This window comes from Plecotus auritus (assembly GCF_963455305.1).
Source record: "Plecotus auritus genome assembly, chromosome: 6".
Taxonomy (NCBI): domain Eukaryota; kingdom Metazoa; phylum Chordata; class Mammalia; order Chiroptera; family Vespertilionidae; genus Plecotus; species Plecotus auritus.
This window is the reverse complement of record NC_137773.1, coordinates 5,783,039-5,807,130: the sequence shown is the minus strand read 5'-3', so window position 1 is coordinate 5,807,130 and position 24,092 is coordinate 5,783,039. Positions and strand designations below refer to the sequence as shown.

Here is a 24,092-nt window from a genome sequence, read left to right as displayed (position 1 = left end):
GAAGGGATCGTGTATGGCCCAGGGCAGCCCTCTCTGCGGGGTAGACTGCCCGCATCTTACAGGGAGGTGCCACCTGGGCCTTCAAAGGGCAGTGCCAGGCAGAACTCCAGGAGGCAAATGTATCTTTGAAAAGCGATTCGGAGGCAGTACTGGGCCTCAAGAACGCAGTGGGGTGCAGCTTCTGACTCGGCCCCACGTGGGCTTAAATCCCAGCCATGCTGCTCTCCGGGCACGTGACTGCCCTCTGAGCGTCAGCTCCCCCGTCTGTGGTGTGGACACAATACTCGCTTCCTGCTTGTGAGGACTAAACGAGAGGACGTAAAGCGGGCGCCTGTGCGTTTCAGGAAACGGTCATCCAGGTCTTTAACGACATCACTCAGCCAGCCCCCGTTACCTCCAGGCAATGCTCTCAGCGCCACAGCATCCCGATCATCCCCGGTGCCTCTGCCACCCTCTGCCGGAGCCAGGCGAGGGCAGACAGGGAGCGGCAGAGAGGCCTGCCCAAGGCCACACAGCTGGTAAGACAGCCGGCCGGGACCTGACACCAGGGCTTCCCATGCCAAGCCCGGGGCTCTATGGCCTACCTACACCCTCATGTGCATGAGACGCGTGGCCAGATGCCAACCAGTAGTGACGGCTGACGATCAGGGTCCAGATTTTCTAAGACAAGCGAGTCAGGAAATCACATCAGCAAGTGCACTGTCATAAAGGGGACATTTTTGCTCGTGTTTGATGTTAAGTCTCTTTTCCCACAGAGGAGCTTGAGCCCCGCTCCTTTCTTACCCGAGGCGGACTCTCTGTTCCCTCGGCCTGGATGCCCTTCCCCCCCCACCCCCCGAGGGCACAGTTACTGTTCTCTGCTCCCCACAAGCTCCTCGCCCTTCCTTAGAAGCAGTTCTCTGCTTTCTTCCGGGGAACCTTCTCTGTGAGTTACACACATTGGCGGGAGGCTGATTTTACTTGAGCCTGGGATGGCCCTGACCGGCTGGCCACTGACCCACGATAAATTAATGAGGCTTTTGCTTAAACTGTGGGGGTGTTGTTCTCTTTTCCCAGAAGGTGCTGAACAGGAACTCACGGATATAGCTTGGGCCTGTGGCCACCATGTGCCTGGACGTGAAGACAGTCAAGTGGAGAAAAGCAGGTCCTGATTGACATGGTGGCCCCTAGATCCAGCCAGACCTGACGCCAACTCCCCTTGGTCTCTTCCGTTACATTTAGCTCATCCATGTTCTTTCTGAATAATCCATCTTAACCGGGTTTCTGTCATCTGCGACTAAAACAGTTCTGCTAAAACAAGATCTCCTGACCAGAAAGTGGCAGCATTTGGACCCAAGCCCAGGATCTTACCCACTCTATTAAACTGGCACCATCCCCTGCTCTAAACCCTGCCAATTCCCGATAATCCCAACAGCTGACATTTGCTCAGGGCTCGACAGCCCAGAAACTGCTCTCACACACATCATCACTTCAAAAAAAAAAAAAAAAAAAATTCAGATACACTTCACATACCAGAAAATTCACCCTTTTAAAGTCTACAATTCAGTGGTTTTTGGTATATTCAGAAGGTTGTGCAACCATCCCCCCCTATCTAATTCCAGAACATTTTCATTCAGCCAGAGAGAAACCCTGTACCCATCCGTCTCTCCCACTCTCCCCTCCTCCCAGGGCCTGGCAACCACTAATCCGCTCTGTCTCTGTGGGTTTGCCTCTTCCCAACACACATCATTGCTTTTAACTCCATAGGAACCTGGTGAAGTAGCCACTAGGAGCCTGGACAGCAGAGCGGCCAAGACTGTGGTCTGTGCTGTCGCCCGCCCAGCTTCAAATCCTAGCTCCGACGCCCACTGGCTGTGTGACCTGGGGCAGACCCTAGGGCCTCTCCCAGCCCGGGTTTCTTCATCTGTACGAGGTGATAAGCTTAACACGAGGATTAAATGAGTCACGGCATCCAGATGCTGAGCGGTCCGAGCTCTAGAAAGCCAGCTGTTCCTGTTATCATCACCCCATGCTACTGATGAGAGCAATCGGGCACAGAGGGGTTAAGGGGCGTGCCCAAGGCCACACAGCACAGGTGGCTGGGCCCCCGTCTCCGGACTTTTTCCATTACACCACACTGGCTTAGCTGTTCCTCCGCACAAGCTCGCCCTCCCCATACTTTTTTTTTTTTGAAGTGATGATGTGTGTGAGAGCCAAGTTTCTTCTGGAAAAAAAAACCAAGACTACTTGCCAGACAGGAGGGAGGGGCAGGGAGGGCGGAATCGTGAAATCATCGAACTTGAGGGTGTTGCAGCCCCACACGGGCTGGCCTCCTCGCCTGGGCCTTGGGAACAGCTGATTCCTGCCCTAACTCCTTCCAGCTGCCCGCTCTGGGCTGCGGGGGCAGGAGGCCGGCGGTTCCAGGAGAGGGGACCCTCTGGAAATTCCACGCCTTTCCCGTCCAGCTGCCCATCTGGGACTCTTGAAAGGTGGCTGAAGGGCCGTCTTTCGACGACTTCCTTTCAGGAGGGCAGTCTGAGGCCGTTACTTATGCTACGGCAAACCCCCAATTATTACCAATCATGCTGAGTGGGGCGGAAAAACTTCACTTTTAAATTCTGGTAAATATCCAAAAGTTGAGTCACAACAGGAGAGTGGAGGGAGCACAGGCTTTGGGGCAGGGAGCCTGCGATCTGACCCCGGCCAGCATTCCCAGACAGGGTCCCCTCAGGCAAGTCCCGTCTGAGCGGAGGGACAGCAGATGACAGCTGACACGCTTACAGAGCAAGGCATAACTCTGTCATACCCGAGGCACGGGAAAGTGCTTTCATTCTCAATGTGCAGACGGGGAAACTGAGGCTCAGAAACATACAGAGGCGTCACCAAGCTGAAACCTAAAGAGGCAGAAAGCTGAGATCTGAAGCCAGTCTGTCTAACCCTGAAGTCAAGGTCTGAAGCCGGGGCTCTCCCGGAACAGGGAGCTGACCGCCTCCCGGCCCTGCTCCGCCCTACTCCTCCAGCTCCTGCTGCACCAACAACCCGCCGCAGCCAGCAGGTCAGGTGGACTGACCAGGTCTCTGACAATCAGATTCTCAACCCTGGAGCCGGAATCGGCACCTGGGAACCCCAGTGCATTGACAACAGGGAAGGACACTTCCACTCGGGGGCCGAAGGTGCTGTCTGGGGGGTGTGGGCCAGCAGGCACGCGGAAGAAGCCGGGCTAGAGAGGTCGTTGGGGAAAGGAAGCAGGCTCGATGGCAGATCCTGCGGCCACAGTGACACGCGGCCAGGGAGCCGCCCAGCCTGCGCAGGGTCACCCTGCTGCGGTCCTGAGCCCCGGCGGGCCCGGCGGCACTTCCTGCTCTGTTTCCATGGGGCACACCTGCCTCTTGCCATCAAGCCGCCCCCCTCCTCTCTTCCCGCGTGAGTGGATGCGTGCGCTGTGGGTGTCAGTGATCCCTAAGCGAGCCATCATGCCTGCCCCTGCTCTCTGCCCCGTGTCCTTTCTTGGAGGCATCACGCAGGCAAGAGGCCTCTGAAAGCCAAGTTCACGCGCCCTCCCTGTGCAGACCCTCAGGGCACGAGAAGTCGGTCAGCAACTTGCAAACTGTGGACTCAATTCTCACTCTCTGAACTGAAGACCTGCCGCAATGGATGTGCACAGACACCCGTGGTCTGGGTACGAGGGTGTGGATCTCGGTCATTATCACACAGGACCGTGCCTCCTGCTTCTGGCGCTGGGCATCACCGCCATCATCTGCCTTCCCTGCCCTGGGCTGCTCCTGCCAAGTCCACTGTAGATGGAATCCCACCCTCTTGCACACACGTGTCTATTTACATTCAGAGCATGCTTGCTGCAGACCAGAAGAAACACATAACTTGTGCGTGATCCTGTTTGATGTTGTTACACAGTAAACACAAAACGTCACATTCATTACACGTTCAACACCGAGGTCACTGGTGTCGCAATTGCTTCACATCACACGTGACTCTGGCAGTTACGGAAACAGGCCAGGAGAACTTTGCCATCCCCTTGGAAAGAATGAACACAGGCTCTGACTGTTCCGTTTGCCATTTTCAGGAACAGATTAGGTCCATACAACCGCGAATGCCTGTGGTTAACATCAGCCAACTCTCAGAGAACATGTGAGGCCAGGAGACGGGCTGGTGTGTGGAGGACAAGGGCTCTCTCCTGACGGCCCCACAACGCCTACTTTACACCCGATCACGACTGTTCTGTTCGCTCCGGCTCTCAGTCCCCGCCCCCGACTCCAGGGGCAGGGCAGGAACCCGACCACCCCACTGGCCATCACATTCTTTCACCATCTTGACAGGCTTAGAGCTGAGCCTCTGAAACACAACCCCGTGTTCGCTTGAACTTCTGGGAAGTGACCTTTCCCTCTTTCCTGCTGGTTGTGTGCCCACAGCATTTTGGCACACGTGGGAGCCGAGGATAAAGCCAACGCGATGGAAGCAGAAATGCAGAATGAGAGGAAAGAGCTGGGTGAAAGGACACAGTGGAACACCCTGGATCAAGCGGTGCCTGAAGCCCACACGGTTTCTTCTCCTAGGACCGTGGTCGGCAAACGGCGGCTCGCGAGCCACATGCGGCTCTTTGGCCCCTTGAGTGTGGCTCTTCCACAAAATACCACGTCCTGGGCGAGTCTATTTGGAAGAAGTGGCATTAGAAGAAGTTTAAGTTTAAAAAATGTGGCTTTCAAAAGAAATTTCAATCGTTGTACTGTTGACATTTGGCTCTGTTGACTGATGAGTTTGCCGACCACTGGCCTAGGACATGCAGTTACACCAGCCCGGAACTCCCCATTGACTTAAGCCCGTTTGAGTAGGGTTTCCTGCAACTGAAGCACCCTAAAAGGCACAGAGGAAAGGGAGACCAGACAGCTCAGCATGGGTCCCTCACTGCACAGCAGGGAGGACTTGTTGTTCAGGAAGCCCAGTAAGTTCTTGAGGCCTGTGTTTTCCAAAGAACGGTATTTTGTCATATTGGGTCCTGTGACTTCTCATGCAGACACGCTTGCTTTGAGTTGCTGGCCTTTGGTGACAAGAAGATAAAGCTACGGTCCCAAAGATTGTAGTTCTTTTACCCCCGTGGGGGTGAGCTGACACTGAGCTGTCCACATTGGCCGGGTGCCCTATGGGACTGGGGGCACTCGCGGCTGTGAGTTCATTTATCGATTCATTCATTTATTCACCAAATGTGACTGGACACATCTGAGTCCTTGAAGAAAACACAAGTTCAAGATCTGCACGCCAAAGCCACACCAATGTCCAGGTCATGCTCCACTCTGGAGCCGTCCACACGCATTCTTTCTTTTATTTGGGAAATACCGACGATCACAGCATAAAGCAGTATGTCCCTAAAGTGACGGACATCTTTTTTCTTTCTTTAATGCGGAATGTCCACAAATTTGCATGTCACCCTTGTGCAGGAGCCATGCTCACCTTTCCTATATTGTGCTAATTTTAGTGTGTGCGCCGCTGAAGTGGGCACACGGATGGCCTTTTTAATTCTAGGGGTAAAAAAAAGAGCACTTTTTTTTTTTGTACGCCCACTGTGGGTGAGGGTCTGGGCCAGGGGTGGGCAAACTTTTTGACTCGAGGGCCACAATGGGTTCTTAAACTGGACCGGAGGGCCGGAACAAAAGCATGGATGGAGTGTTTGTGTGAACTAATATAAATTCAAAGTAAAGGAGCGGAGGGGAGAGCAAGAGAACCGGATAGAACAGCCGGATCCGGCCCGCGGGCCGTAGTTTGCCCAAGGCTGGTCTGGGCTCTGAAGTCCAAACGGGAAGTAAGTCCAATGAAAGCCTTTCCTACCCGCAGCTCACTGGAGGCCCCGAGTCCTTACCTGCAGGTCAAAGAATTTGCTGTAGCGCCGATAGATGGCCTCGGTGGAGCCGCTGGACCACGTGACCCGGATGATGTAGACCTGCAGAGAGGAGCAGGGGAGACAGGTGTTAACACCAAGGGGGCCCTTTCCAACGCCAGGGGGACTCGGGAGCAAAGCACAAGGTTCAGAGTCAGAAAGACCCGGGTTTGAATCTCAGCTCTGCCACCGATTGGCTGTATGACTTGAAACAGGTTACTTGTTCTCTCTGAGCCTCAGCTTCCTCCTCAGTGAAATGGGTATAATGACCTCCACTTCCGAGAGTTGTGCACAGAGTTAAATGAAACCGAGCGTGGGAAGGCGTCAGCACCCTGCTCAACGCAGGAGGTGCTGTTGCTGTTGGCAGCGCAAGGATGTCTTGCTCCCCACTCAATTCAGAGAGCCTTGTCAGAGTCATTCTTTTTTATTTTTATTTTTTAAAATATGTTTTTATTGATTTTTAGAGAGAGAGGAAGGGAGAGGGAGAGAGAGAGAGACATAGAAACATCAATGATGAAAGAGAATCATTGATGGGTTGCCTCCTGCACGCCCCCTACTGGGGATCGAGCCTGCAACCCAGGCATGTGCCCTGACCGGGAATTGAACCCGGACCTTATGGTTCATAGGCCGACGTTCAACCACATTGAGCCACGCCAGCCGGGCTATCAGAGTCATTCTTAAAACGTTGGTTTTGATTGAAGTCACAGGAGCCTTAGCCTCCTTATATTTCTCATAAGCTAAGCCATGACACCATTTCCTCCCGTTAGGGTTCGATCACTCTCTCCCTCTGCCTGTCCGTTTCTCCACCTGTGAAGTGGGCCTCCAGCGTCTGCTCAGTGTGACAGTGTGAGGACTGAGAAGGGGGAGCCACTTTCTAAACCGCAGGGCCACGTTCCAACCTTTGTCACAAGTCACGGCACTCAGAAAAAATACACCGACGACGCATTCGGGCAAAGTGAGGTGGCGGCAGGAGGCCAGAGGCACCTGGCTGGGGACTCTGGTGGCCCTGGACACTCATGGGCTAAGGGATCAGCAGCCATAACCCAGTCCCGGCTCACACAAATTATGTGTGGTTATAGGGTAGTTCTGACAATTACAGAGTATCTATCTATGTGAAAGCTCTTTGGAAACAGAGAAATGCTGTTTGAAAAGGAGGGGTTCAGTGTTGTTAGAGGCCACGGGGGTACACAGAGGGCCCTGGTCCTCCACAAGGCGAGGGTCAGCTGGAAAGACAACACATACATGAATGAAGATAACATGTATACAGTGGATATGCTATTTTTTGCCTAGTATGGATTAATTTTTCTTCCACTCAGAGCCCGTTTCTTTCTCCCGGGAACCCCCTCCCCCACCTGGGCGATAGTTTGTTAGATGCAGAGGTGGGTACTATTCCTTACCCACGGGAAGCAGCTGAAGAGTGAGCACGTGACCTGAGCTAGGCCAGGCAGAGGCAGTGAGCGTCGGCCCAGAAACTAGCATGTCAAAGGTTGCCATCCCTGGGGGATGTTTAGGCCAAGTTTGGATGACCCTCTGTCAAGAACAAAGCCAATGTGGACAGTAAAAAGGTTGTGGGTTCAATCCTAGGTCGGGGCATGTAGGAGAGGCAACCCATGGGTGTCTCTCTCACTCTCTCCCTCCCCTCCCTTCGCCTCCCACCCCCTTTCTCTTTCCTTTAAATCAATGAAAACATATCCTCGGGTAAGGATTTAAAAAATACATATTAAAAAACAAGGAGAAAAAAAAAAGAGAGAAAATGTCATCAAAGATTTTTATTTTTTCTTAAAACCAATAAAAAGCATACACTCATAAACAGGGGGGAAATTCTGCTTACACAGTTCATTCCTGATGCCTGTTTGCAAAGTTCAAGTCCTGCACATACAGCGCAGGGCCCTGCACAGGCCTGATTGGTTTACTGGAACCAACCTCTGAGCACAAGTCCATGGTCTGCATTTTGAGGCTCAGACCTAATTGTGTGTGGTTGTTTTTTTTTTTTAAATATATTTTATTGATTTTTTACAGAGAGGAAGGAAGAGTGATAGATAGTCAGAAACATCGATGAGAGAGAAACATCGATCAGCTGCCTCTTGCACACCTCCTACTGGGGATGTGCCCGCAACCAAGTTACATGCCCTTGACCGGAATCGAACCAGGGACCTTTCAGTCCGCAGGCTGACGCTCTATCCACTGAGCCAAACCGGTTTTGGCCAGACCTAACTGTTTTAATGAGAATTGTCCTGACACAGGGCTTGGGCTCTGCCCGGCGTGTGGGGGCTGGCGAAGGAACACGCTCACGGGTTCCAACTCCCGTTCTACTGGCTGGGCGAGACTCACAGGGCACCGACCTCTCTGGACACAATGTCCCTTTCTCTAAAACGGGGACAATGACCTCCCCTGATTCATCGCCATGACTAATGTCCATGGGGCCGTGCCCAGGGCCTGCCACACTCACCCTGATCAGCCGTTGTTCCGGCTCACCTGGTCCCCCTTCCCTTCTGCTGGTAAGAGCGCCTGATTTCCTTGGGGGCCGCCCCTCTCCCTCTTCCCATCTTTGCGAGAGGGGGTAGGGATGTGTCCCAGGGCTGGCCAATGAGAACACTGCCTGTCGCCGGCCGTACGATGGTGAATAAGACAGGCCCCCCAGGGATGGGCCGAGGGGACTCCATTCTAGGACTTTGGGTGGCGTGATCAGGGCAAAGACCCCTTTCCCACGGCAATGGCTGCTGGGAGGAGAACGCCCCCCAGGGGTTACTGTGTGGGAAGCACCTGCACCCAGAAGCAAGCAGGGTGAGAGGGACAGAGGGGCCGAGTCCTGGGACATCATTGGAGCCCCGATCCAACATCCTGGACCTGTCACAACACAAGCCAGAACTTCCCTTTCTTGTTTAAGCCAATCGGGGTGCGTGTCTGTTACTTGTAACCAAAGCCATCGGAACACAGCAGCCCTGGGACTAACTGGTGTCCAGTGATGGATGGATGAGAAAGCACCATGCGGACGTCCGTACAAGGAAATATGAGCCAGTTCAAAGAGGAAGGAGATGCTGACACCTGCTATGCCCTGAAGAAACCCTGAGGGCATTGCGCTAAGGGAAACGCCCGTCTCAGAGAGACAGATACTGTGTGACTCCACTTACCGGAAGTACCCAGACTGGTCAGAGTCACAGAGACAGAACTATACATAATCTTCTGGCAAATACTGTCAACAAAATGTTTAACCTGAATCTCAAGCCTCTTGACCTAAGTTCCAGTTTCCTGGAAGTAAAGGAGGTAGAGGACTGGGCTAAAAGGCACCAGAAAGAAACAACCAGAAAAATCCAGAAGGTGGGACATTTCACAAGTCTACTAAGAGGGCATAGCTTACAGCCGTGGGCAAACTACGGCCCGCGGGCCGGATCCGGCCCGTTCGGCTGTTCTATCTGGCCCGCGGAGCCGAAAGAGCGGAGGGTTCTCTTGCTCTCCCCTCCGCTCCTTTACTTTGAATTTATATTAGTTCATACAAACACTCCATCCATGCTTTTGTTCCGGCCCTCCGGTCCAGTTTAAGAACCCATTGTGGCCCTCGAGTCAAAAAGTTTGCCCACCCCTGGCTTAGATGCTACTTCCTCCAGAAAGCCCTCCCGGACTGCTCCCTCCCCACCAACATTGCTGCATGTCTCCTCGGCACCCACTTCCCCATCACAAGGTCAAATACGCTTTCCCGCAACTGCCTGAGAGTCTGCTTTCCACGAGGCTCCAAGTTTCGTGAGAGCAGAAACCACGCCTGTCTTATTCACCGAGTGCCGTATGCCCAGCGCTGAGCACGGTGGAAAAATCTACGCTTTCTGAATGAATTCATGAGGAAGAAACCCAGACACCAGGTCAAGCCCTCGCAGACAGGAGGCAGGCCTGAGGTCTGTGGGAAGGGAGCGGGCAGTGTCTCTCAGGTCGTCCCACCGCCTGGCCTGTCCTCTCTGCCCGCTGTCCTGCTGCCCCACCACCCCCACCTCCGCCCAGAGCAGCGAGTCGCAGGGAGCAGCCGGGACCTCCCCTGGGAATGAGGAAGCACCGAGACCACAGGGTGTCTGCGGGCCTCAGAGCCTTTCCTCTTGCTCCCCAACAGGAGGCTTTGACAGGAATTAGCCACCGCTGAAACCCCTTCTTACACAACCTCGGCCGCGGGGCCTGTGTGATTTTCAAGGCCCAGAAGTCTGGTTTTCTTTCTCCTCTGAGTCCTGGAGGAGATGGACTGGTGGCGAGGGGCTGTGGGGTGGGGCTGAGCCCAAATCCCCGGGCCAGCCGAACACTCCCCACGTTTTCCTGGCAACAGATGGAGCCCCAGGAGTACAGTGACTTGACCGAGGTTCCCTCGAACCTTGCCGGCCTTGCTGCACCAGGCACCGTGCCCCTGCCCCAGCAGCTGGGCACAGCTGGACTGGGGCCAGCGAGAGATGCCCGCTCATTCTCCTGTAGTTCAGGCACTGTAGCAGGTAAAAGGGAGAGGCTAATACAGTGTAACCTCAATCTCGCACAAATTATACGTGTGCAGTTATGATCTATAGAGTCTGACAAACACTGACTTAGCGAATACTGGACCTCTGCTTCTAGGGCAGTGGTCGGCAAACTGCGGCTTGCGAGCCACATGCGGCTTGCGAGCCGTGGTTTGCCGCTCTGCTGACTAATGAGTTTGCCGACCACTGTTCTAGGGGAAATAGAGTGTCAGGTGCCTGTTTAAAGACACCTCGTTTAATGTATGTTAATTCAGTATCATTGACCTCATGGCCAGCGGTACTACAACTCACGCCTGAAGGAAGCTTATCTAACACACGTATTTCTCCGTGAGGCCCAGCCCAGCCCTCCTGAGCTTGGGAACAGACAGCGCTTCAGGGCTACGTTTGGGGCCATTGGAAACAGTGCAACGGCTGACAAAAAGCGCCAAAATGTCAAGATCAACGTGGCAGTGAAGAGAGCACGAAAACGGCACTTGTTCCGAGCATAAGAGCTGAAACAGGAAGGCAGAGCGTCGCCTCCGCAGCCTCAGCCGGGAACGTGCACAGTGGCCCACACCGGTGTTTGCTGCTATGCCCATGCCGTGTCTGCACGTGACAGTATTGATGTTGCATTACAAACAGATTTTAGCAAGCAGGCAAGTTCCCAAACACGGAATCAGCAAACAACGCAGATTGACCATACTGTATATATGTGTGCACGCATATAAATCACTGAGATTTATATACTCGAGGCCTTGCGCACAAAATCGGTTTGCGGGTATGGTCCCTAGGCCTGGCCTGTGATCAGGGCCATCTTCCCTGGCTGCCCACACCTGGCCTCGCGCCCCCCCCGCCCTGCGCCGCCGGGTTCCCTGTTTGCCATCAGGTGATCAGAGCCTGTCGGCCGGGGAAAGGGACCGAGAAGTGGTCAGTGTGCCTCACAGTGACTGGTCGAGCTGTTGTTCTGGTCATTCTGCCGTTAGGGTCAATTTGCATATTACCCTTTTATTATATAGGAGGATAGAGGCCCAGTGCATGAGTGGAGGCAGGCCCGCCTGCCCTGATGGGGGCCCCGGATCGGGGTGGGGTCCCCGCTGGGGGGCAGGGCTGGCCAGGGCGAGGGGCTGTGGTCGTTCTGGTCTCTGGTCATTCTGCCGTTCTGGTTGCTGGGCTTTTATTATATAGGACGGTTTGCTCTGGGTTAGGAAGAACAAGTAGGACTTCAAGAAAATGCTGTTCTTGAAGCTTTCTTGAATTTTCCAGATTTTCTACAATGTATTTCCTTTTATAATCAGGAAAAAAAGAGTCACTTTCCTAAGAGGACAGGAAACATGTCCGTGGCCTTGAACCCCAGGCCACCTTCTCTCACTGCCCCGGTGCACTCGAGGGACCGTCCCTCTGCACTGTCCTTCCAGGTCACGGAGCACCTACTGGGCGCAGTCACAGCTGATGACTGCACCACCCTGTCGGCCCGCTGAGGACGAGGTGGGAGTGTGGGGGTGGGAGGGAGGGGAGCGGCAGCGGGGCCTTGGCCCTGACCTCATTCTGAGTTGGGGTAAGTCCTCTGACTCTGAGCTTCTGCCTTCTCAGGAAATGGGATGCCTGTCCTTACTATCGCACGGGGTGTTGTAAACACAATGAGATTATTATTATTATTTTTTAATATATTTTATTGATTTTCTACAGAGAGGGAGAGGGATAGAGAGCCAGAAACATCAATGAGAAAGAAACATCGATCAGCTGCCTCCTGCACACCTCCCACCGGGGACGTGCCCGCAACCAAGGTACGTGCCCTTGACCGGAATCGAACCCGGGACCTTTCAGTCCGCAGGCCGACGCTCTATCCACTGGGCCAAACCGGTTTCGGCACAATGAGATTATTTTTAAAGCTCCAGAAACGGAATCCACATGGGTTAGGATCTCTGCTTATGGCCAGACTGCTGGGAGGATGTTCGATGAATGCGTCCTAACCCTTCATCCTCAGCTCCCTTGGCAGGTCCAACGCAGCCCAATGGGATGGGGCTACCAGTGAGTGCCCTTAGGTTCGGTCCCCTTTCCAAGTGACAACAGCCAAGGGGGCAGTTCATCCACAAATAAAGATTTGAACCAGAACAAAGCTCAAAGGCCCTTGAAAAACACCAGCAGCCAGGCCTGGGCAAAGCTAAGCGGTGGATGGGCCAGAAATGGACCAAGGGCCCATGTGCCCCCAATAGCCCCGATAAACGAACATGCCCTGTGCCTGCAGACCCAGATCTCTGCCCACGGCCGCAGCTCTGGGCTAGGCCCTAGAACTCCGCGGATACAGGTCCCCAGGGCGGGAGACCATGACATAGCTGCTGCCCCACCTCTGGAGCGCTGTGATCTCATATGCTTTCATCACGTGAACTTGAAAACACGAGAAGGTGTTTCTGCCCGTGAATAAAATCTCTGAGGCTCGGGGGGGGGATGCCCTCCCATTTCACTGCTTTGCAAATCTATTTGGTGGGGTTTCTAGGGTTGGCAAAGGACCAACTGAAATTCCTAGGTGGTATTACTAAGAAGGGTCACCGCATGGGTCACATGACAACGGATTACATTTTGGTCCCTACTGCAGTGGCCAGAGGTTTGATGTGGGGGGAGGGTTTGGGAGTGGGGGTGCAGAAGGATCTGGTCCAAGGGCTTTTCAGGGTGATGTTCTTTCCTTTATCCCTGTGCCTAGTAATGTGGGAGCTCGGGGTAAGGGAGCTGGTTTTAGGTGACACAGGGACTCAGCACTAAATGCAGGGAGTTCCGTAGTGAGAGCTTCCGCCAGTCCCTTCTGTCTTCAGAAAGGTGGCAAGAATGGCCTTTCAACACCCACCCCACCACTTGCTGGCCTCTTTTCTTAAAGGGACAGAAGGCCCGGCTGGTGTTGTTCAGTGGTTAAGCGTCAACCTATGAACCAGGAGGTCACGGTTGGATTCCTGGTCAGGGCACATGCCTGGGTTGTGGGCTTGATCCCCAGTGTGGGGTGTGCTGGAGGCAGCCGATCCATGATTCTCTCTCATCATTGATGGTTCTCTCTCTCCCTCTCCCTCCCTCTCTGAAATCAATACAAATATATTAAAAAAAAAAAAAAAAAAGGAATGAACAGAAGACCTCGGGGCAGGCAACACTAGCGAGGAAGAGCTTTAACACATTGACTTTCTCCTTTGTATTTAGTTTCCTTCTGTTTCTAGCAAGGGCTATTGGTTTTCCATGTATGGTAGATGGCTCGTTTCCCTTTAAAGATAACCTAAGTTAAAAAAGCTAATCTATTTGAACAAAAACACTAAATTAAGAATGTACAGTCCAGGGGGTTCCCAGATATACAAATGCCAAGATGCCGAGATGGCGCCAGGAGGAGGCCCCGGAACCAGGACAGCGCTGTTTTAGTGGAATTCCTTGCCCTTCTCACCCCATCTGGAGTTCTGTTGTTTACAGCCAATGAGCCCACAACCGTCTCAAGCTCTATGGTGCTGGCGGCGGCCTGGAAGGACCTGGGAGACAGAACAAAACATCTAGAGAGGGCACCAGTGGGGCAGCGGGGGCTGGGGCTGTGAGAAACAGCATCAGCAAGACAGAGTTCTGTGGTCCATTAGCCATGTCTGCCACGGGCAGCAGAATGGCAGGATGTGTGCGGAATACCCAGCAGCCCTGACCTAGATCAATCCCATTTTATTTATTAAAAAAATATTTTATTAATTTGTTACAGCTAGAAACATCGATGGGAGAGAAACATTGATCAGCCGCCCCCTGCACACCCCCTACTGGGGATGTGCCCGCCACTAAGGTACATGCCCTTGACCGGAATCGAACCTGGGACCCTTCAGTCCGCAGGCCGACACTCCTTCCACTGAACCAAACCGGCCAGGGCTTAAAAATATTTTTTAATTGATTTCAGAGAGGAAGGGAGATGGAGTGATAGAGACATCAATGATGAGAGAGAACCATTGATTGGCTGTCTCCTGCACGCCCTGCACTAGAGATTGAGCTTGCAACCCGGGCATGTGCCCTGACTGGGGACTCAAACTGTGACCCCCTGGTTCATAGGTCGACGCTCAACCACTGAGCCACCGCGGCCGGGCAATCCCCCCATTTTACAAATGGGGAAGCAGAGGGGCCGATAGGTACAGTGACCCACTCAGAGGTGCACTTCCCACGTCCACGACAGTGTCCACATTTCCTGGCAAGATCCTCTGCCCCTCCACGCCGCCCGCCCGCACAAGGACGTGCCCACATGACTTTAAACTGGGAGAGTTCTCAGGATGATCCGGCCGACAGTCAAGCTGGCCTGCAGGCAGCCCCAGAGCCTGGTGAGGCGGGTGGGGGGCTGGCCCTCTTCCCTGGTTTCCACTGGGCACCCCCACTTTGTGCTCTTCTGTATGTGGAAGAGGGTGTCTGTCACCCAGCAGCCTGCAGGCCCCATCGCCAGACCTCAGGAGTCCCCGTGGCCGTAGGCAGCCATCGGCGGAGCCTTTAAGACAGAGCCTGGTCTCCTCCATTGCCCACAGTCCTCCTCGGCCTGCACAGGCCCACAGCAGGGTTCCAGGACTTAAAAATATTTGAAAACCCTGCTCTAGACCATTGCTCAGTTTACAGTTGGAATGATGAGGTCAGGGAGGCCACGCAGCAAGCCAGGGAGGAGGCCTGGAACCAGACCTGAGAAACAGCGGAGCCCTTTTGATTTGGAGGGAGGAAAACGGGCTCTCGCGCAGCACACGGAGGGGCAGCCACTGCTCACAGGCCTCGCAGTTCCTGCAGCAAGACCCTGGCCCAGGACAGGTGACGCTGTCCTTCGCTACAGCCAAAGCGACGTAAACACCACAGCACGGGCAGCCCCGAAGCCAGCAGCAGTAGCTACAAGATCCCGATGCACCCACTTCCTGCAGAGAAGGCTCCCAGGAACACGTCCCAGGGTGCCCAGGAGTTTAAAAAGAACCACTTGAAACCGCAGGTGCGATCCCGCCCCATCCCAATCAGGGTCCCGGGCTGGCCGGGTTTCCGGTTGGCAGATCCTGGGAGCAGCCTGCGAATGACTGGCTGGGCTTCAGATCACCTCCCTGGCAATATGCTGCTCTGGCCAAAGGTCGGGGAGAGCAGACTGAGGGGGTGGGGGGCGGGGAGGAAGGGCATGAGCAGGGAGGAGGAGGAGGAGAGAGAGAGAGAGGGAGCTGGGAGCACTGGCAGCTGGATGGGCTCTGCAGGGTTAACGAATGGGAAACATGATTCTGCTGGTCCCCGTGGAGCCCACGAGCTGCCTTTGGTTCAATCTGTCGGTCTCCCCAGCCGTCTGCCCAACATCTGGCCTACGTACGTCAGTGCTCCCAATCTCTTTTTGGAATTGCAACACCCCTTAGTTTGAGTTCCCACCGCCGCAGAGCCCGCCACCACCGGAAACGCTGGAGAGCACGCGTTTCTCTCTTAAAGATATTCCCGGAGAAACCGCCCAGTGCCACGGCGCCTGGGGGACCTGGGAGGGATCACGGGGTTCCGGAGTGAGGTGGGACCGAGGTGACTGAGGTCCCCAGACAGAATCTGCGTGGGACGTGCGGCCACGTGGGCGCTGTGCTGGGTGCTTTATGGAGATGGAGTGCCATCCTCCTGAAAGGCCGGCCGGATGGCGGGCCCACCCTCAGCGTGGAGAGGAGGAGACCCAGGCACAGAGAGGGCGGAGAGGCCAGGCCTGAGGTCATGCAGCTGGGAAGCGGGTGACTTCAGATTCAATCCCAGCCCCTTCAGCCTCTGAGATCCCCGCTCCTCCTCCCGGCTCCCCGAGGCCAGGCGCTGGGTGCCCTGGCCCAGGCCAGACTTTCCTTCCCCACGTCAGCCTCAGGAATCACAAGCTCAGGCGCCACGGCAAGTGACACACCGGGGGTGGCCAGCTGCCAACTCTTCTTTTCTCTCTCGATCTTTTCAATTAAGTGAATGCTTGGAATGCGGCCCAAACACAAGTGCTTACGGTGTTAGTGGCGGAGGAGATGCTGTGGTTTAGGGCTGCGTCTCTCGGCTCCTCGTCCGTGGGGCACGTAGTGAACGCGCAGGTGGACAGCGGAGCTGAGGGCTGACCGTGCCTGCGTGCAGAGGGGAGCCAGGCGGGGAGTGGGAGGGGAGCACTTTCTCTAAAGTGAAAATCGAACGGTGTCTCGGTGCTCCATTGAGACCTTTTATTCATTCAGCCAATAGACAGAGTGCCTACTGCGTGCCCGGCTCCCTTCCGAGGGCTGGGGACATGGCTGTGAATGAGGAAGACAGAAGACCCTGCCCTTCTGGAGCGTTCAGCCTTGTCGGGGAAGACACAAAGGCCTCTTCCTGCCCCGACCTGGCCAGGATCTCCCATGCCACCGTGCCCCGCACACACACCACACCGTGCCCTGCACACACCACTACACCACACCCTGCCCTGCACACACACCACACCCTGCACACACCACTACACCACACCCTGCCCTGCACACACACCACACCACACCGTGCCCTGCACACACCACCAAACCACACCGTGCCCTGCACACACACCACACCACACCGTGCCCTGCACACACACCACACCACACCGTGCCCTGCACACACACCACACCACGCCCTGCACACATCACCACACTACGCCGTGCCCTGCACACACACCACACCACGCCCTGCACACACCACCACACCATACCGTGCCCTGCACACACACCACACCACGCCCTGCACACACCACCACACCATACCGTGCCCTGCACACACACCACACCACACCGTGCCCTGCACACACACCACACCACAACCGTGCCCTGCACACACACCACACCACACCGTGCCCTGCACACACACCACACCACGCCCTGCACACACCACCACACCATGCCGTGCCCTGCACACACACCACGCCTCGGGCGGGAATGCCTCCCTCTTGGCCCGCTGAGCTATTCCTTTCTCAGGTGTCAGCTCCCGTTCCTTGTTCCTTTCAGCGCGCATTCCTCTGGTGTGCTGTTCTATTTGGGTGACTGGCACCCCCGCCCCTGGGAGCCCGCAAGGGGCAGGGACGAGGTCTGCCTAGTTTGCCACTGTCCTCCCAGGGCCTGGTGACGCTGGGCCTTCGGGAAATGTCTGGTGGAAAACAAACTAGCAGATGGACAGACAGGCAGATGGACAAAAAGCCAAGACAGGGCCACACAGTCAGAAGTCCAGGCGACCTCCCTGGAGTCTCCCGGCGTCTGGAGTGACAATGCTCTTGAAACAGCTGAACGAACAGCTCAGCTGCCCAGGGCGCTGGAAACAGAACCGCTTTGTGACCGAGGAGAATGCAGGCAGGGGTCGACCCTGGGAGACAAGTCCCCGTCCCCCCAGGGCTGCGCTGAACAGGCAAAGGAGGAAAGGACAGCTGGCATCCGTCAGGCCGGCCCCGGGGATTCTCTGGGGGTGACAGGAGCGTCCTGCATCCCGGCTGTGCTGGTGGTCACAGAGCCTAGGCGGGCAGGAAACCTCCTGCAACACTAAACCAAAAAAGGGGATGTTCCCGAACGCGTGTCAATTAAAAATTTAAATAATGCTCATCCTTCAATGTCATCCAGGAGAAAGAAAAGGACAAGCACTAGCTTCAGAGCAGCTGGGCCCCTCGGCTCTATGGCTTGAAGCGTCTGCGTGACTTTGCAGCTCACTTCACGGCCCCGAGCCTCCACTTTCTCATCTGTGCAATGGGCAGAACAAACAGTAGCTGCTTTCTCGGGCTGGCCGAGGATGAAGTGAGCGAGTGCACACTGGCAGTGACTCCGGGCAGATGGCAGTGCCGTCACTGGTAACCCCGATTCACAGGTGGGGCACCAGAGGCTCGGACGGCGTCTGTCTCCCCTGGGCCAATGCCAAATCTTTCGAGATAAGCTGTGTTAACAGGCCAAGTCAGAAATGCCACGCTGTGACGCCCGATCCACTGCCCCCACCTGTGTACCCACACACACAGGGCTGCCCGCCCTTGGACCCCTCACTGCCAGAGTCTCATGCAGACGGCGGGCAGCGGGAACCACTTCCAGGGCAGGCCGGCCGGCCGAGCACGTCCATTCTCCTAAACATGCGACTGGTGGGAACTCCCTGATCCGGGCGTGGCGCTCAGCCGGGACCGCTGGCTGCCAACTCCTGTCCTCGCACACATCTGGCCCAAAGCGGCACGGGAACTTTCCGATGGCAAGCAGAGGTGCTGGCAGCTGGAACCCAGGCTCGGCCGAAACCAACCTGCAGGCTGGCTTTCTAGGAAAGTCTCCAGGGCAGGCACTCAGGGCGTGCGGAGACCTCCAAGGCTGCCAGGCCTCCCTCCCAGGAGCCCAGGACAGCACAGGAAACAGCTGAGAGATTTCAAGTTGGGGCCTCGCCTGTGTTAACAGCGCTGCCTAGAGAGAACTGGGCAGCCAACAAGAGCACCCACTGTGTGCAAGGCAGACAGGCGGCAGGGGCAAAGCTGTCCAAGGAATGAAACAGAATCAAAAGAGGTTAATGCGGGGGAAAGGAGGACCTATGTAATACTTTCAACAATAAATATTAAAAAAAAAAAAGAATCAAAATGGGCCACCTCAACAGGGCTGATTGGGAACGACACTAAGGACTTCATTTATGTTATGTCACGGGATCTGGAGATGCAGAAAGGGTGGCTGGCTTACCCAAGGTCACACAGCCAGCACGTAACAGCCAAAAACTAGCCCAGGCTGCGACATGGTGGGAAAAGCCCAGGATACGGGGTCTTCTGGGTCCTGGTTCTCCCCTAAAGGGCCCAGCACAGTGCCTGGCGCATAGTAGGTACTCGAGAAAAGACATTAGAATTCTCTCACAGGCCGCAGGTCCCCTCACAGCACTTTACAGCCACCACGGGACGGGGGCTCTTTCTGCGGGTGGAGCTCGGAGAGGCTCCAGAGGAAAAACAACAGTCTGGGTCCTGAGGGGTGAGCAGGACGGTGCCCCCGCTGGGGGACAGGCAGAAAGAGGGCAACTAAGATGGTCCTGGATCCTCGCTAAACAACCACCCCTCCCCCCAAGTCCAGCCTTGTCTTCCTGCCGAGTGGGCTTGGGGACAGAAGAAGGAGGAGAAAAGAAGTAGAGGCGAATGTACCGGGACTGAGATCTAAGATCCTAGGACAGCTACCTAGGAGGGGTGTCATCAGGGGATAGGGATTCCTGCACCAGACAAAGGTGGGGGGCTGCATATACGGGCACAGCCAAGGAGCCCCTTTCGCTGCAGGAAATCATCCATGGCTCCAGGGGGTCAGGTTCTGTGGGGACCTTGGCCGCCCACCCCTGCACCCATAGCCCGCTGGGCTTCTCATCTGGCAGAGGCTGCTCCCCGCCCCCGGCCCACCCCGAGCCCCTGTGTGCACTTTCTGCTGGCGTCTCACGCTCCACACACAAGCCTGCGCAAGGGAAGCAGCCCCCTTCCTTCTCCTTCCCTCCTGAGCGTTCCTGACGCCGCCCCCGACGCTTTCCCCTCTCCGCCAAGAGACACCTGGGGGAATCCATGAAAATCCAAATCAATTTAAAGCAATGCAATTGCTCACAGTGACCGACCAACTGTCTACGTGGGCTTCCTGTCAGGACACGCTGTTCCCGCTCTGCAGCCCAGGGAGGTTGAGGTAGGAGGTCAACCCAGCGGGTGACCAGCACCCAAGGCCCTACCCACGGTCCACGTTTCCATCACCAGAGAAGGCGCTCTGGGCAGATTTCTTCCCAGACCCCTTTTCTTTTTTTTTTTCTTTCTTTTTTTTTAATATATTTTATTGATATTTCACAGAGAGGAAGGGAGAGGGATAGAGAGCTAGAAACATCGATGAGAGAGAAACATCGATCAGCTGCCTCCTGCACACCTCCCACTGGGGATGTGCCTGCAACCAAGGTACATGCCCTTGACCGGAATCGAACCCGGGACCCTTCAGTCCGCAGGCCGACGCTCTATCCACTGAGCCAAACCAGTTTCGGCTCCCAGACCCCTTTTCTATACACACAGTAGGTCCTCGGGTTACATTGGAGATCCGTTCCCACGGGTGATGTAACGCGATTTTCCCCGTAAGTCGGAACCCACCTACATAAGCACCTACGTCACTCACCTGGAGCACACACACAGTAGCAATGAAGTGAAACAGTAAAAAAATTTAAAAGAAAGGTAACAATTCCTGACCTTTACTTGTGGTAAACAAATAGTAAAAAACATAAAGCACGTATGTACATACGTCGAAACGATGGAACTTTTAAAAAAATACTGTAAATGGGAGATGGCCACGTAACCATGAAACGACATACGCGGACTCTGACGTAACCCGAGGACTGCCTAGTAGTGAGGTATTTTTTGAGATTAAGATCACACGAGAGGCCCGGTGCACGAAATTCGTGCACTGCGGGGGCGGGGGGTTGTCCCTAAGCTCAACCTGCACCCTCTCCAATCTGGGACCCCTCGGGAGATGTCTGACTGCCTGTTTAGGCCTAATCCAGGCAGTCGGACATCCCTTTCACAATCTAGGACTGCTGGCTCCCAACTGCTCACCTGCCTGATTGCCCCTAACCACTTCTGCCTGCCAGCCTGATCACCCCCTAACCACTCCCCTGCCAGCCTGATCTATGCCTGACTGCTCCCCTGCCAGCCTGATCATCCCCAACTGCCCTCCCCTGACAACCCAGTCACCCCCAAATGCCCTCCCCTGCATATTCCCTCTTTATTAGATAGGGTTTTTTCTTTAGCATATTGGACAGCCCTAACTGGTTTGGCTCAGTGGATGGAGCATCGGCCTGCAGACTCAAGGGTCCCAGGTTCGATTCCGGTCAAGATTGGGGGCACATACCCAGTGGGGAATGTGCAGGAGGCAGCTGATCGATGTTTCTCTCTCATAGATGTTTCTAGCTCTCTATCCCTTCCCCTTCCTCTCTGTAAAGGATAAATAATATATATATTTTAAAAAAAGAAACATTTAAGATTCCTCCATATCTGCAACCACTGGTGTGACTCAGTGGTTGAGACCCCAGGCTGCCACGCCTGGCCGGGGATGGCGCCCCGACCAGGCTGAGACCTCAGCCCAGGCTGCCGCCTCAGCCCAGCCAGGCTGAGACCCCAGCCCAGGCTGCCATATGAGCCTGGCCTGGGATGGTGCCATTGGGGGTGCGTGCCCCGGCCAGGCTGAGACCCCAGCCCAGGCTGCCATCTCAGCCTGGCCAGGGATGGCACTGCAGGGGGTGCACGCCCAGGCCAGGCTGAGACCCCAGCCCAAGCTATGGCTGGGGATCGCGCTGGGCTCTGGCACCTCCCAGCTGGACACCCCAGGCTGCCGCCGCTGGACAGAAGATCACGCGGCTTGGGTGCGAGGCCCTGCTGGCCGGAGACCCCAGCCCAGGCTGTGCCCGGGGATCGTGCTGGGCTCTGGTGGCTCCCAGCCTGACACCCTGGACTGGCGCTGCTGGCCAGGGATCGCGCTGCCAGGGGTGCACCCCGGCCAGGCTGAGACCCCAGCCCAGGCTGTGGCAGAAGATCACATGGCGGGGGTGCGTGGCCCTGCCAGCCTGAGACCCCAGCCCAGGCTGTGGCTGGGGATCATGCTGGGCTCTGGTGGCTCCCAGCCTGACACCCCGGGCTGCCGCCGCTGGGCGGGGATCTCTGCATGGGGGGTGGGCACCTCCCAGCCAACACCCCGGACTGCCACCGCTGGGTGGACTGGGGGACTCCGGCGGGGCTAAGAGGACTGGGTGCCGCCATCTTGTGGCTATGGGTGCCGCCATTTTTGTAGCGGAGTGATGGTTAATTTGCATATTACTCTTTTATTAGATAGGATTGTACATACGATTTGTCTTTTTCACTTGTATTTCCTCATTTCATTAAACATTTCTTTGAACAAACCATTTTTAAAGGATCCTTAATAGTGCACTGTAAGACTATGTATCATTTACTTCTAAAAAATGTATTTTTATGGATTTCAGAGAGGAAGGGAAAGGGAGAGAGAAACATCAATGATGAGAGAGGGTCATTGATCAGCTGCCTCCTGCACTCTCCCTACTGGGGATCAAGCCTGCAACCACAACCCGGGCACGTGCCCTGACCTGGAATCGAGCCTGGACCTTCTGGTTCATGGTTCGATGCTCAACCACTGAGCCATGGGCTGTATATCATTTACTTAACCATGTCTCCAATAGCCTGCACATATAGGCTATTTTCAACATTGTTTTAATCACTAAATATCCAAATATATAAATCTTTAGTGGAAATAGCTTGAAATCATAGGGGTGCATCCTGGGCCAGGCCCTGTAGAGTATGTTTCTCAACATGTGGTCATTCCAGACCACCTGTGTCAGAGCATCTGGAGCTGCCTTTAAACATGCACATCATGCCTGGCCGGCGTGGCTCAGTGGTTGAACATCGACCTATGAACCAGGAGGTCACGGTTCGATTCCCGGTCAGGCCACATTCCCGGGTTGTGGGCTCGATCTCCAGTGTGGGATCTGCAGGAAACAGCCGATCAATGATTCTCTCATCATTGATGTTTCTATCTCTCTCTCCCTCTTCCTTCCTCTCTGAAATCAATAAAAAAAATATTTTTTTAAATACACATCATTAGTTGTGGAATGCTGCTGATGATGTGTAAAGGTAGTACTAATAGGTAACATTTATTCAGCACTTTTATGTGCCAGACACTGCTCTAAACCCTTTATGTGAAGTAACTTCTAGCAGGTACTATTCTTACCCTCATTTTACAGATGAAGAAACTGAGGCACAGAGAAAGTTAAGTCACTGAATTAGGTCCCACACTCAGCCGGTAACTGGCAGAGCCAGGCCACACCCCTGCCATCTGGCTTCCAAGCCCCAATTCTGAACTTCTACCCAGCAGTCTCATCTATTTTCTCTGCCACACACACCCTTCTGGCATCTGACGAAACCCATGGACCCTTCCTCAGAATCCTTTAAAATGGGTAAAATAAAGCTCATGGGATTTTAAGTGAAACTAATTACGCTGAATTATAATAAAAATGTTTCAAAAAATAAAATTATAAATATATGTACACCACCCTGGTTGGTGTGGCTTCAGTTGGCTGGGCATTGTCCCATGCACCAAAACATTGCTGGTTCAATTCCCGGTCAGGGTACATACCCAGATGGTGGGTTCAACCCCCAGGGAGGGTGCTTATGGGAAAGAGCCCATGGATATTTCTCCTGCACATCGATATTTCTCTCTCTCTCTCTTCCTCTCCCTCCTCTCTAAAAATCAATAGAAACACATTTTAAAAATATGTACACATTTATTACTGCAATAAGTTACAAAATCTAGCAGTTGGTCAAGTAACATCACAATTCTGAAGTAGTGATAAGTATAAATGACCTACTGGGATTTACGAAACAACCATAAAATGACATGAAAATATCGGTGAATTTCTACTGGTGACAAAGTCACAGGTCTCACTAGTATCACTGAGGGTGTTGCCTTCATTTATAACGAAGGCACTGCTAAGTTCCTGTTGGAGGCTAGACTAAATACATACTTTCCCCTTCCAGTTCAAGGACCCTCTGAATTCTATCCATATTAGGAAAACCTTTACCAGTCAGCTTTCCCATTCCCAGAACCACCATCTCCTTTTGAGCCCAGCTTACCCAGGTCAGAGCACACCTCTGTCCCAGCAGGGAATGCACAGCCCAGGGCTCAGACCCCTGCCCTGTCCCCACAGCCCGCTAGGCCCTGTCAGAGCCTTATACCATAGGTGACACATTCCAGATGGTGACCTCTGTGAGGACAAAGGCTTCCTGGTCATCACAGCCTCTCTGGCTTAGGGCC

The 24,092-nt window shown here is 54.5% G+C and overlaps 1 protein-coding gene across 2 annotated transcripts in view; it reads right to left on the bottom strand.

Moving 5' to 3' along the window:
* SH3PXD2B (SH3 and PX domains 2B) overlaps nt 1–24,092 on the bottom strand; it is a 95,379-nt gene that overhangs the window by 57,450 nt on the left and 13,837 nt on the right. For both annotated transcript variants that reach the window (XM_080673164.1, XM_080673165.1), the window contains exon 2: nt 5,849–5,929. In XM_080673164.1, the coding sequence (XP_080529290.1) occupies nt 5,849–5,929 (81 nt within the window). The remainder of the gene's footprint in view (nt 1–5,848; nt 5,930–24,092) is intronic.